At 37.1% G+C, this 15,075-nt stretch overlaps 1 protein-coding gene across 1 annotated transcript in view; it reads right to left on the reverse strand.

Moving 5' to 3' along the window:
* Itsn1 (intersectin 1 (SH3 domain protein)) overlaps nucleotides 1-15,075 on the reverse strand; it is a 195,520-nt gene that overhangs the window by 64,678 nt on the left and 115,767 nt on the right. Inside the window, exons 18-21 of the mRNA XM_013027430.1 lie at nucleotides 11,319-11,446; nucleotides 9,094-9,323; nucleotides 7,061-7,182; nucleotides 521-579 (exon numbers count right to left, since the gene is read on the reverse strand). Coding sequence (XP_012882884.1) covers nucleotides 521-579; nucleotides 7,061-7,182; nucleotides 9,094-9,323; nucleotides 11,319-11,446 — 539 coding nt within the window. The remainder of the gene's footprint in view (nucleotides 1-520; nucleotides 580-7,060; nucleotides 7,183-9,093; nucleotides 9,324-11,318; nucleotides 11,447-15,075) is intronic.

Below are 15,075 nucleotides of genomic sequence, written 5' to 3' on the forward strand. Positions count from 1 at the left end.
CCATGACTAGACCCCCCCCCAAAAAAAAAAAAAAAGAAAAAAAGAAAGCACAGAAATGAGTGGGTAGAGTCCAAGCAACAATAATCTGGGGAAAAATTACCAGTTGACTAATCCATTCAAATATTTAGTTTTAAAAAAGATGAAGTAAAAGCTGTCAACAAAGCAAATATCCGCTTGTACTCAGTGTAGAGTAAGTAATAGGTTATAATATTTGCAAGTTTATTTGAATAAGTGAATGCTTGGAATAGAAGCTGGAAGAAGTAAAATACAACGCTTCCTATTCAATTCTACATGTATTTACAAAATATTAGCAAGTAGAGATTACCTGCTTGCTACAGCACCACTTAGAAAATATTTACTGTGTGAATAAAATAAAAACTTAAGGCTGATAAGTGTCCAACCAACCAAAAAGGAAGGGTTCTCTCAGATCAAGTACAGTATCTCCAAGGGGAAGGTTTTCTTTACAGTTCCATCATTCTTGTTCATATTTCCATTGATGCGAATAGTAGTAGTAATTGTTCATTCAACTTCTCTCATAGTTTTGTTCTTACTTTCCTTTTTCTGAGCAGCCTCCATTCTCTAGATAAGGATTTAAAATGACATGTTTTCTACTTTGATCTCCTTTTGTGCCAAACTCCAGTGTAGAAGAAGCCTTTCTTGTCAGGTAGCAATGACTCACATCTATAATCCTAGCTACTCAAGAAGCTGAGATTTAAGGATCACAGTTCAAAGCCAGCTCAAGTAGGAAAGTCCATGAGATTCTTATCTCCAATAACCTACCCAAAGAAGCCAGAAGTGGAACTTTGGCTCAAAGTGGTTGAATGCTAGCTCTCAAAAGGAACTCAGGGACAGTGCCCAGGTCCAGAGTTCAAGCCCGAGGACTGGCAAAAATTTTTTTTAAAAGCTTTTCCTTCCTGGTTTGTATGCTGGTAATATGCCAATTGCAACTCTGTAGCTGCTATGCACTGGAAACACTGCTGTTTTTTCCTCACCCTTCTCTCCCCTAGTTCAATGATCAAGCTCCCTCTCCTCCATTCATAGACTAAAGGCGATGTCAGCTAGGAGCCAGTTAGGAGTTCATGCCAGTTTCAAGATTGCAAAATGTAACATTCAAGAACACTATTCTACAATTATACTGCCTCAATTTAAATGTTACACAATTTGTAAACTGGATCATTTTGAACAGTTTAATTCCTGGGTTTAAGAGTTTCTTTTAGAAGATGGAAATAGTAACAAAACTTGTCAGTATAGTGACTGCATTTGATTTAACAATAGATTTAAAAATTGTTATTGTTATCATTAAGTAGTTATATGTACAAAGGGGTTGCGATTCCATTAGTCAGGTTATGAGTACCATGTTTCTTGGACAATGCCACCCCTTCCTTTTTGTGATGGGTTTTTTCAAAGCCATCTCTGCAGTTACCCAGCTTGGATTCTGTGCTGTGGCTGTTATCTGGGTGTCTCCCTAGTTGGCTCTAAACGACCTGTGCTTGGTTCTCTGCTCTGGGAGCCTGCCTGGACCCTGGCATCTCTGGGTTTACTTCTTGCCATGGTCATTGTCTGTGGGGGCTCAGGTTGATCCCTGACCACTGCCTGTGGGAATTCCCAGAGGGCTGCTCAATTTAGAGCTCCTCAAATGTCAGCTGCTTTATCTACTTATGACCTGTGTTATTTTTACTTTGAAATGCAGCATATAGTATTAAGATTCACGGCAAATTTGTAAATCTGGAACAGCCCAGAGGAAATGTCCTACCCTGTGGAAAGGCCTGGCCCTACTCTAGTTAAGGGACCGTGGCCCTTAACTAGGCAAGGGGCACCATAGTGCACACTTAGGGGAGGAAGGAGGGGCCACTTCAGTTCTTAGCTCTGCAAGCAAGGGCGTTTCCCATCCCTAAGAGCAATAATGAAATCATACACAAGCGTTTTCGCTTCACTGCTCAATAACAATCTCAATTAGTTTAATTTAATCTCAAAGAGATCTACTCATTTTAATGATTACATTTTCACTTCAAGGTTCAGAGGATATAAAAAAACATAATTCTAAACACCTAACTCAAATCACACATTTAGAAAAAGCATAAAGGTCAACATATGAAAACCACAAATATTTCTTCTTGTATTTGGAAAAACATAAAATTATGATCCACTAAGACATTTAGCACCTGAATTTATTTGTTACATAGCAGGCTGTAATATAAACTTTTGCATAAAGTACACTCATCTAATGGTGGTTGTAGTAAGAATTTCACTGTTGAAAGTTTAGGTCTTAATATAATTTCACTTAGCCAGGCCAAAAGCAACATTCTAAAGTATTTAGAGTATAATTCTAGTAGAACATTTTCAAAGTAAAGCAAAGATTCAAAGTGAAGCATAGATCTTGGAACTGCTTGTGTTTCTGGGATTATGTTACAGAGCTAGTCTATAAAATGTTACTAATTAATTATACATTGCACATTCCAGATCATTGATGCAAATCAAAAATATATCAGTAGTGATTCAGATTTCAGTTTATGTGTCTAAAGCCTGATATTATGCTTCTTTTTATGCTCAGTGCTGCCATTTTCATTTTGTAGTACTGATCAGTGTCCTACTTGTCACAAAAGAGGCACTACATCTGGGTCTTGAACGTCTCTATAGCTCTTCAAGGTACTTTCTTATTGTAAGTTGATTGTCTCAAATATTTGTAATACCTAAGAAATCAGAAAGCTGATTAATACAATAGGCAAATAGAAATTCCTTTTTCCTTCACAGAATATGAAAACCAGGACAGTAAACAGGTTGGAACTGTATAGTCAATCAGATCAGCAGCTGCCTGGATTTCATGAATGTACCAGCTTTTAAATAGAAGATTTCCCCCCAAACTCCTAGATGAAGACATTCTCTTTTAAAGCTCTTTCCCTCTGGTCTAATTACTTAAATCTGCTGTTACAGCACAAAAAGCAGCTTGCAAATACATGAACATGTCTGGGTTCTAATAAAGCTTTATTACAATGCAGGTGGTGGACCAAATCTTACCTATACCTATAAATGGATGTCTATACTAATTCCTCAAAATGGCAGTACAGTATGGCTAATTGTTACTACACATACTGAACTCAGATATCAGATATGGAAACATAAGGAAAAGGTATTACTACATCAGAAAAATTTAAAAATAGAGTTTAAAACAAATGACTAGCTGATGGCTAATACCTCCTTAAGAACATTTTCTTTCCTTCCTTCCTTCTTTCCTTCCTTCCTTCCTTCCTTCTCTCTCTTTCTTTCTTTCCTCTCTCTCTCTTTCTTGTTTGGTCAGTCATGGGGCTTGAACTCTGGGCCTGGGTGCTATCCCTGAGCACTTCAGCTCAAGGCAAGCACTCTGACACTTGAGCCATTTGAAGATAAGAGTCTCATGGACTTTTCTGCTTGGACTGGCTTTTAACTTGGATCCTCAGATCTCAGCCTTCTGAGTAGCTAAGATTAGAGGCATGAGCCACCAGAGTCTGGAAAAATATTTTCTTTGCATATTAGGAAAAGGGTATTTTCTAGAAATGGTTAAGGTTTCTAGAATGACAAGAAAAAAAGACACAATCAGATCAGTGGTTCTTGAAACTTACCTCATAACAAATGAACTTAAGAGAATTTTCAATAGTGCCTAGGACCTAAAAGTCCCCAGAATCTCTGGGGTGAGCCTGATAGTAGCTAGTTGTTATTGCTTTGAAAGCTCTCTGAGCATTTTTCTTTTAAGGTCTGAAACTGGAACTTGAACATGGTCCCTGATGCTTTTGCTCACTGGCTAGAGCTCTACCAACTGAGCCACACCTCCAACCCCTCTCTGAGCATTTCCGACAAATACAATGTACCTCAGTGACAGCACAAGCATTTAGATGATCAGTGTTCTTAAGACAACCTCAACAAAATTTAATAGTGAAGAAGCTGGTGGGTAAGGTAATGCACACCTATAATTTCAGCACTTAGGGTGCTGAGGCATCCTGAGGAAGTTTTAGGCTAGCTGGGAGATAAATGAGATCCAGTCTTCAAAAGACAACAGGAGTAAGCAAAGGTCTCTTCATGTCTTATGCTCTTCTAATACATCATAGATGTCAAATTTGATTATTCATCCTCCATATTGTGGGAATCTCCAGAACAGAAGGAAGGTCACTTGTTTTGAAAGCATCTAAGCTTTAGGTATCAAGGCAAAAGTCAACTGAGAAGTCTCCAGTCAGAAGCCCTCTCTCAACGCATTCATTCTCACTGGTTCCTTTCTGCTTTTAAATTGTTAGAAGAGATAATGAATATTCATTGAGAACTTTATCATATACTGGCCTTTTCCTATGCTGCTCTTGATTTTTCTAAAAAGGATTTTAGATATACAATGGCAGATATCATCTTATCTTTGTATCATCAACAATAATTAGGACAAGATTCACATCAAATTTTTGTTAACTGCAAAAAAAAAATTGAAAAGTGCACCAATAGCAAAGCTTTTCTAAAAGCAAAATATTTTTAATGTTTACTCAGCCTACATAATAAGAAAAAATTATATTTTTAAAATCTAAGGTACAGTAAGGCTATTTTTCCAAGAAGTTGAGAAATCTGAGAATCTCATCATTATGATACCATAAAAGTAAAATGATCTCTGGATTGTTCAACTGTGAAAGATTGATTTAATTTCCTAAGGGTTTTTTTTTTGTTGTTGTTGTTTGTTTTTGATATGTGTGTGGGTCCTGGGGTTTCAACTCAGGGCCTAGGAGCTCTGAACTTTTTTTGCACAAGGCTAGAGTTCTACCACTTGAGCCATACTCCACTTCTGAAGAACATCACTTCTTCTAAGTTATACCGAGTAGTACATTCCACATTTATTACATTTTTGGGGACATCTAAGTAAATACCATTCTAATCCCAGGTAGACATTCTCCTTTCTAGGAATTATTTAAGATTGGTCCTGGCAGGAAAAAAAAAATATCCTTGAAACTGTTAACAGCTTGATGTATAAATTTTATGACTGTTAATTATACAAACACACAGAGACATATAATTTTATTTTCAACTAGAATGCAATTATACTGAACATACTGCTTTATTTTTTTAAAATAGAGAATCTAACTGTATCTGAAGATCTATGTAATTTTAAAATCATCTTCCTTATACTGCTTTGCTCTCACTGATCATTGGCTGTTTCCTTTTGACTCTTTAGCTTTGTATTTATCTTTGCTTTTTAGCAACTATGATGCAGAAAATCAAAGTACACACATATTTGTATATGTACCTCAAAACAGACTAAAGGAGAGAGAAAACAGAATTTCTGGGTCAAGCAGAATTAGTCATTTAAATTTGAATAGGGATTATCAAATTGCTTTTTGAATGGCTCAAGAGTGAGGTGTGACTACTTAGAATTGCTGATAAGTGTTGTTGATGTAATTATGTCCATATTCAGACACTCTTGACAAAGCTAGATGTTGCCAAACTTTTTACATTTTTTTTTCACTTGAGAGAAGCTATCTTGTTTTCTTTAACCTGCATCTTCCCGATTGCATAGAAATTTAAGCATGTAATTTAAATCATTTCCTTCTTTCCAGCTGTCAATGACCCTTCCTCTCCTCTGCTGACTTGGCCTAAGCCTTACAAGTCTCTCTCACAGAGTTAACACTAGGACGTCTTTATGAACAGTAACCCATAATCTTTTCTATATTCTATAACAGAAACTTTACAGTTATATATTTAGTGTCTTCTGGTTTTTAAAGCGTAGAAAAGTACTTCTTCCCAATAAATTATTCTAAGCTGCTTTAAAAAAAAGTTTCAGAACTTAATTTATGTTTAATCTACTTGAAATTTTTTTGTCTGTGAACTCAGATAGAAACTTGCCAAATATAGAGCCTTCAAATTAGTCTTCTGTTTAATCCAGCAAATATAAGCCCAGTTGCAATCTCAGATGATTTACACCTTTCTTTTAAGTACAATCCACGGTACAAATTCAGCACACACTATTGCCACAACAACACCCAAAGATATGTGCACTTACACAGAATTAAAGTAACTCAAAAGAACAAGACATGGAATAAGATGCAGGCTTCCTGACAGTTACAGGTGAACTTACCCATTCCCCTTTAACCTCCACAAGGAAAGCAAAGGTTTAAAAGCAAGGCAAAATAGATGTTTAATGAAATGTCGTATTCTTAAAGCACATCTAAAGTCTACTCATCTAACCAGCCTTTGTGGAAAAGGATTCAGTACCCAATAATAAGATAAGGGCTGCAGGAACAGACCTGAGTAAGATCTTCCCCTCCCCCTAAAAGAGAAAGCGTTCCTATAAAAATCCAGATTACCATGTCCCCACCTAAGTGTGAAAAGCATGGTTGTCTCAGTTCTTTTAAAATTCAGACTCATTCAGAAAATCCCAAGGGGGGAAAAACAGTGAAATGTGATTAGTCTAAGACTAATTCTTAAGTCAATAACTAGCTCAAGAAACTACTGTTTTCTTTAAGATAAATATTGAGGCTAACTATATTGTTTCGTTTTCTTTCTTAAAACTAGTTCTTATAGTTTTAGTTGCAATCATAGGAATACATTAAGTTATTATTATAAAGAAAAAACATAAATTAAAACAAAGCAAAATCCCCAACTTCTAAGTGTTAACTTTGAGTAGTAAAAAAGATTCATTTCATTTAAATCATTGCTTTTTACATACTTCATACAAATAAAAGAGAAAAAAGATGCTTTGACTCAATAATACAAAAATTATCATTGGCAATTACAAATGACAGGGTTATTTTGCACTTAAAGCTTATTTTTTAACAACCACTCAGCATACAAGTAGTCCTCTAAATTCAGAAACTACCAGACATTTATAGGCTTAAGGCTGTTTAAGAACATTGTCTCTGATACTGTGTTTTATTAGGATATATTTTTAAAAAGATCACCTTTCATTCTACTAATAAAAATAGGAAGACTGAGCTTCAACAACTTAAACCCTGAATTAGTGGATTTCACATTCTCTGACAAGTTCACAAATGTTCAATAAAGTGCAAAAAGAGGATAGGTATTGATCATCAAGATAAACTCTCAGTGGGGTTATTCTTACCATGACTATATCTCCAGGTTGGATGGTAATTTCATCATGACTTCTGGATTCAAAAGGGTATAGTGCCCGGTAATAGACCACTTTTACATTCTCCTGTGCAGAAATTGTAAACGGGCCTTTTTCTGTTGACAAAAAAAAGCGGGGGGAAGAAGGTTGCAAAAAAAAAAAATTACATAAAACACCAATGTATGAAAACAAGCTAAATAACCAACATCTCCTCTAAGGTTACCTTAAAGAAACATCTGAACTATTTCTACCTATTCAAGGAATTAAACTTTTAAAATTCTGCTATTTCTTTTCATCTTCCTATGTTTTGTAGTGCTGAGGATTGAACTGAGGGTCTTACGCATGCTAGGCAAGCGCTGTAGTGCTGAAGACTGAACCGAGGGTCTTGTGCATGCTAGGCAAGCGCTGTAGTGCTGAGGACTGAACCGAGGGTCTTGTGCATGCTAGGCAAGCGCTCTACTACGGAGCTGAGTCCCCAGTTCCACTCAAGGAATGTCCTGAACACTTACTGAATGCCACAGGAGAGTTGAATCTGACCTTAGCAACTCAAACCTATGGCCTCTCTCTAAACGAAGGTCATTCTACTGCTGAGTATGGTAGGCCAGGTGGCTTAAAAGTCTTTCTCTCTTTTTCTTGGCCTGGACTCTAGCAGTGCACATCTGTAAAGCATGAATACTCCCTGCTTCCCACCCAACGTGTTGTGACAACATGATCTCAGATCTGAGTCGGACAGGGAGGAGGCAGAGAAGCTCAACTTTTTACAGACGTGGAAATGTTGGTGTTGTAGACACCTAACGTGGTCATACATCATTTTACTACTAATGCTAATACTAATGATTCCTAATGAATATAGAAGGAAAAGAATGGGCCTAAGGATGGAATCCAGTTGAAAATAATTAAGATTTTAAATGAAAATTTAAAAATGCATGGGAATAGAGAATATTTGGATTATGGTTAAAAATAACTAATTACAGCCTCCTGAGCCTTTCTACCCAAGAGCTACAAATATTTTGACACATATTTATCTTATCTAAAAAGCAGTGAAGGGAAAAATATTCTCTCTCTAAGGTCTTCAGTTGTGTGGAATACAACATGTCCCACTGACTGAAGAGGAAAAAAAATCTTCATTTTATACTAAGACAAACAGAACAAATTTAGTAAGACTAAGTGATGGTGAATTTTTTCCCCCACTTCATTAAAAAAAAGAATTAATGTATCCTCCTATGTTAAGCCTTTCCATCCCATGGATCTGATGGTCTGTCAGTCCTCCTCTGGGGCTGTAAGCATCTGAGACAGGGATGCATCTGGCTCAACTCTACATTGCTCTCATCCATGGCCACTGTGTAAACAGTAACTCAAAGTGTTTCTTCTTTTCTTTCTGTATACTACGATGATAAAGATGCACACTGATGATCAAATGAATCAATATAATTGATTAAGAAAAGGCAATTGCTTTTTTCAGTTATTTGCAAAATATTACACAAGCACACAAAGATTTTGAAAATACTGCTAGCTTAAAGAAGCAAATAATGTTAAAAGGTCCCAAAACAGAGTTGTCCTTCTCAAAAGGTAAGAAACAGAGCTTTGTACAATATAGACTAAAGACTGCAACACAATTCCAAAAGTAACAGATTGGAAAGGCAGCAAGTGTCTTCTGCAAGATGAGTCAAATCTACCATTTGCAATACAGGTGCATGAATGGGGTTTGATAATGGAACTCAGGTCACTTTGGTAAAGTCAGAAGAGGACTCCTGGATACCTGTGGGATGGTGGCCATTTAAACAGACTTGTACTGATCTCAGGGAATAAAGTGATGCACTTTCCAAAACAAGAGAGAAGATTATTTTATCTCTATTAATATGTCCAAGTCAGGGCTTGATTAGACATAGATTTTCTTAAGAGGTTCTGGGAGAGAGAATTTTTTCCCCAGTGCTAGGGATCGAACCCATAGCCTCATTTATTGAAGGCAAGTTATATCCTAAGCTACATGTAGCCCAGACCCTGAAATCACTTTTGGCTTCTAATACCTGCAGTGGACCATGCAGCCTGGAAAGCTGGCTTAGCTGGTTCCTGGTGTGGATGGAAAAGCCGACTCATCTTGTCTTGTGCTTCCTGTTTGCCTTTCTCCTCACTGTCCTTCTTTTTGACAGTGTCTTCCCTTTTTAGCTTGTCCTCCTCGTGGTGTTTTCTTGGCCGCTGATGCTCATCCTCTTGCTGCACATGTTCCAGCCATTGCTTGTCCCTTTCCTGAGCTCGTCTGCCAACAAAGACGCTTGATTACAGCGAGGAATCAACTCCAATTTAACCTTAGTGACGTGTCTTTTCATTGAAAAGCTCCATCTAGTCAATGGGCTGCTAACCATCAAGGGAATATTGTTCTTCAGCTAGAGCAATGTAATCAATGAAACAAAGACTTTCAGGACTCCAATTCTGAGTGAGATGAAATCACATGATTTAGAAAAACACAGAAAGAAACATATAATGTATTTCATAAAGTGGCTCTAAGAGTAAAAAAACAAAGACATCTCAGTGTTGAAACTAGTATTAAACTAAAAAATCAAAATAAACAAACACCACAAAACACAGACGAAATGACTTATGATGATACAGGACACCCAATGGGCTGTAAGTGAAATGCTGCATAAACAATCGATCATATCATTATGATGCCTCCCTGCCTGCATCCATGATGCTCCAAAACTGAAGTTCAGTGAAAGCAAGAGGTTACTTTATTGACTATTTTCTACTTTTTCATTTTCAAAGTAGGTAACATAATAAACAATTGGGATTAAATCTAAGTCTTGAAAACTATAATATCCTTAATCTGAAATTCACATGAAAAGACTGGAAGTGAATTTTCTGTCATTAGTACTTTTTTGCATGTGCCCGTACTAGGGGTTTTTGAACTCAAGTCTGGCACTCTACCACTTGAGCCACATTTCTTCCAGCTCTTCGCTGGTTATTTGGAGAGTCTCTCAGATTTGTCTGCCTAGATTGGCTTCAAACTGTGATTCTCAGATCTCATCTTCCTGAGTAGCTAGGATTACAGGCATGAGTCATCAGCACCTGGTCCATAATACTTCTTATAATCATCTTAAATGAAACCAATGCTCAGAAACAAATTACATAATAACAATTAGCTCTCCACAACCAATTCCTTTAATCTTGATACCAGAATTTGTTATTAAGGCAGGATTTCTTATTAAGCCCATTTTACAGGTGAGAAAGCCAAGACAGAGATATTAAATGATTTTTCTGTCTCATATAGCTGGCTAATCCAAGTAGTCTAGTTCTAGAGTCTCTCTTTTGAACCACTTTCCTGCGATATAAGCAATGTATAAAATTATTACGTGGAATTAGAAAACTGCCACAGGATACAATGTAAGATAATTATACTTCTTTTCTACACTGTCAAGAAACTGTATTTCTACACTATAACTGTGAAAATCCAGTAAAGAGTTCTTTTTAACTTAAATCTTAATAAACATTTTACTCATAATTTAATTTTTTTCTGCCAAGTGGCAGCATGAATGACTTGCCTCAAGTGTCTATCTTCCCCTTTTCAGTCTAATTTCAATAGCCAACTTTTGTCATTTATGGAACATCATTAGGACATTTGGCCATTTTTCTTTTTGGGAGTCTAAAATTAGCTGAGGTTTAAGAAGCAAATATCTACCGACAAAATTAGATGCACAAAAAGGTAACAAACAAAGTTCTATAATATACTATAGGTTACAAGGAAAACGAAGAAACAACAAATGTTAAGTATCTAAACAGAAAGAGACACAAATATGTGTGTCCAAGGGAATGATGGCTCTCCTTTGGCACTTAAGTTTTCTTTGCAGCTACAATAAAGAATGGAGAAAGAAAAGCATACAATTCTGGTCTTGCTGAAGAAGTCCTGTGTGGTTGGGACTTTCATTTCAACCCGTGCACTTTGACCACCACTGTTATGAAAAGGCTGTGAACTGGAAACATTTTCTAGCCATTAGCATGCAAATGAGCCAACCAAGTGTTCTAATTTCCTTGTATAATTCCATTTATCTACACTGGAGAGTTCTGGGAACCAACCGAAACTTCAGAGGATACTATGATATGCAAAGATTTATACACACATGTGTTTGTACTTGTCCACATACGCATAAAGATGCAAGGTTTTCTGGTACAGTGAGTACTCATTTGGAGGGGTCAGGCGAAAAGGAATACTCAAAGTTTCTTTTACAAGGGTTCACAGTCCAATGAAAAGACTTACCTTTGGGCTTCTTCTTTTTGCTTTTCTAATTCTATGACCTTTCGCTCCTGTTCTTTCTGTTTCAGACGTTCAGCTTCTATGGACTTTTGCTTCTGGAGTTGCTGTTTACTATGTATTTCTCTTAGTTCCTACAAATAATCGAGACATAGTTCATGTAATGATGTAGGGCATGGGCATGAACCTCATCAGCATGCAATGCTCACAGTGGGGAAGCCTAGTGAACTTGGAAGATGACATCGCAGAGTAAAGAAATGTTATACTGGAAAACTAGAGAAATGTAGAGTGACTACAATTGACAGTACTAATCTCCAATGGTTGCTTACATTCCTGTGAACCATACATATTAGCCATTTCCCATGATTTGTTTTATGAAGAACTTGCTAGCGAGGGGTAGCAGAGTACTTTCAATGACTCCATGATAACAGTGGAATGTAATAACAATTTTAAGATCTGATAATGGTCATAAGCAAAACCATACAGTTCTGATAATGAATACATACCAACCTCACTGGCTTTGAAAACTCACATACCTCTTGATACTACCTCCATGAAAACCTCATATCCTTCTTATGACATGCTGCTTTACAGTACCTGGACATCCCTCTACCCTACCCTTATAGGTTGTAGTTTTCTTAAAATCTTGACTTTTCTAGAGCTGCTTCTTTTAGTAAGTCTGTGTATGAGGTTGTGAACTGCCCAATCAGCAGTCAGGTTGAAGCACAAAGCTATAATCTGATGACCTCTTAGGATCTGATGTCCTCATTTGATACCAACCGTGAAAATAAGCAACATTCCTTTATTAGGCTATTTATATTTATTATATTATACTATGTTACTAGGCTATTTATATGTATTTAATGTCCTTGAATCAGAAGTATGAATACCCAAAAGTATGAAGAGTAAGAAACCTGTTTGAGATATAGCTCAACTGTAGAATACTTACCTAGCATGTACGAGGCCTTGGTTCAATCCTCAGCACCACAAACATAATATAAAAATAAAAATAACAAAACACAACTGCTTCCCTGTATAACTAAAGTAGTCAATTAAACTGATATGAAACAAACAAACAAAAAACTTCAAAACCACAACTATAGAGGGGAGCTTCTGATGCTACTGGACTCACATGCTCACTAAGAGATTCAGTCACCAAAACTCTTTTTACCTGGTCGAAGGCTGATTAGATGAGACTAAGTGCCCAGAGATATTTCTAGTTGCCTTTGGAGTAAGGTTTAGGGATTAAAGCCTGCCTTGTTTTCTATCACCTTAGTAAGGTAGGTAGATTTCTTCCAGGTCTTAGATTCCTACCTGTAGATTTATTCTTCAATAATAATAAAGATAGAAGTATTGTCTACTACAGATTGTTGTCAAAAAAGTACTTATTTCTTGGGCCTTACACAGACTGATTGTTAGACTATAATGAGAGTAAAGTTAAATGCACAAACTAATTTTTGTAGACTGTAAATCATTTTGAGGGATTCTAAGATGGAACAATGAGATATAGGAAAAAGTTGAGAGGTCAGAGGGAGGAGAGAGTAAGGTACTAGGTAGGGAGAGGAAAGAAGGGAGAAAGGAAAGTGAGGAATGGTGAAAAGGAGGGAGAAAAGGAAGAAGAAGGGAGAGAGGGAGAGAGGGGAAAAAAGGAAGGAACTTTAGTGACAAATCAGTAGATGACACTGGGCCTAGCCAGGCAAAACAGAGCAGGAAGAGGCAACTTTGCAAAGAATGAATTGGTGTGCTATTGCTTATCACAACAGCCCTGGGAATAAGGTGTCTGAGCCAGGAAGAAGCTCTGGGAGAAGAGCTTAACTAAGGAGGGCTAAGAAGTAGCCAAGAACAGAGACTGGGAAGCAATAGATAAAGCCTTACTCTGTATGCTCTGAGAGGACAAAATCAATTCTAGTGGGGGAAAAAAAAAGAATTCCAGTTTTCATTGTTTTTTTCACTGCATGCTGTGGGCTGTTAACTTAATTTAAATAGGCTTAAAATTCAGCCTTATTGGTCTCCATAGCATATTGAAATCAAGAATAAATAGTAAATTTTAATAACATGAATGACAAAAATCTGCTTAATATTTTCATGTTTACTTTTCAAAGCCAGAACTCAATTTGTTGTTAAGAACCATTTGAACCAGGCATGGCATATCACACCTGGAGTCCTAGCTACTCAAGAGGCTGAGATAGGGAGGATCACAGTATGAAGTGAATCTGCACACATCTTTATGAAACCCCCACCTCAACCAATAAACAGTTGGGCACAGAGGTGCCTGTCGAGCATGCCAGCTACTTGAGAGGCATTGCTTAGGATGGCCGGGCAGGACAGCCTAGGTAAGCAGCAAAACCCTATTTGAAAAATAATTAAAAGCTTGAAGGGCTGAGGGGCATGGCTCAAGTTTCACATTCTGGTGCTTTATTATATATTTCATTGAACATTTATTTAATCCTAGCTCCTGTGTAGCTAGGATTACAGGCATGAGCCACTGGTGCACAGCTTATTATATATTTTAAGAAGAAAAGTTCTTATGTCAGCGGGGCACTGGTGGCTCACGCCTGTAATCCTAGCTACTTAGGAGGCTGAGATCTGAGCATCATGGCTCAAAGCCAGCCTGGCAGGAAAATTCAGAATTGGAACTGTGGCTCAAAGTGGTAGAGTGCTTGCCTTGTATGCATGAGGCCCTAGGTTCGATTCCTCAGCACCACATAATTAGAAAAAAGCCGGAAGTGGTGCTATGGCTCAAGTGGTAGAGTGCTAGCCTTGAGCTGAAGAGCTCAGGGACAGAACCCAGGCCCAGAGTTCAAGTCTCACAACTGGAAAAAAAAAAAAAAAAAAGCTCAGGGACAATACCCAGGCACCGAGTCCAAGTCTCACAACCAAAAAAAAAAAGTTCTTATCGTACCCAGGAAATCTGAATTTACCGCAGGATGAAACACAAAGTATTTATTAAATGGTACCAGAATGGACACTGGTGTTGCTCACGATGCCCTAATGCACCCGACCAGAGGCGTCAAATGATGTCCCAGGTTTTGCAAAAGAATGACACTGGACATTTTCTTTCTATACTGGGTGTACATTGTCAGAATATTAATTAGCAGATACAGTTAAGGCAAACCAAAATAAAGCTCATAGTTGTCAGAAAGTACTATAAAATTAATAATAGATTTTTTAAACGAAAGGAAAAAAATCCATACTAATGAGATAGTTTTAAAGACAATTGCAAAATGTATCAAATGAAAGAAGACAACCTTAAAAACACTTTTCTTTTTGAAAATAGCAGCTTTATAAGATAGGATTAACTTATCTTTGGATCTAAATAAATTGTGATTTCTAGTAACTCAAGAAAACGAAGCCTGCAAGAGCCATAAAATAACAGATTGTCAAAGAAGGTGACAGAAGGTTCTGGCAGCTTAGGATCCAGATCTGAAGACTGCAAAGATTTCTATCAGTGCTTTCCATCACTGACTGCTGTCCAAGTCAAACACTGCTGAGATATACCATCCATTTTAGGACATTTGAGGTGGCCTGACCATCCTAGGAAATATTCTAGGACTTTCGCCTTGGATTTGGGCATTTAAGATGACATGAAACATGTAAGTAGATTATTCGTAAGTTTAGGATGATTCATTTTTAAGAAGCTGACCTTCTATGAACCTACAGACCTAAAGCCATCTAATCTTCGATAAGGGAGCTAAAACAATAGAATGGAAGAAAGACAGCCTCTTCAGTAAATGGTGCTGGCAAAATTGGTTAACTACATGTA

Source organism: Dipodomys ordii, unplaced genomic scaffold, assembly GCF_000151885.1.
Source record: "Dipodomys ordii isolate 6190 unplaced genomic scaffold, Dord_2.0 Scaffold104, whole genome shotgun sequence".
In the NCBI taxonomy this organism is placed as follows: domain Eukaryota; kingdom Metazoa; phylum Chordata; class Mammalia; order Rodentia; family Heteromyidae; genus Dipodomys; species Dipodomys ordii.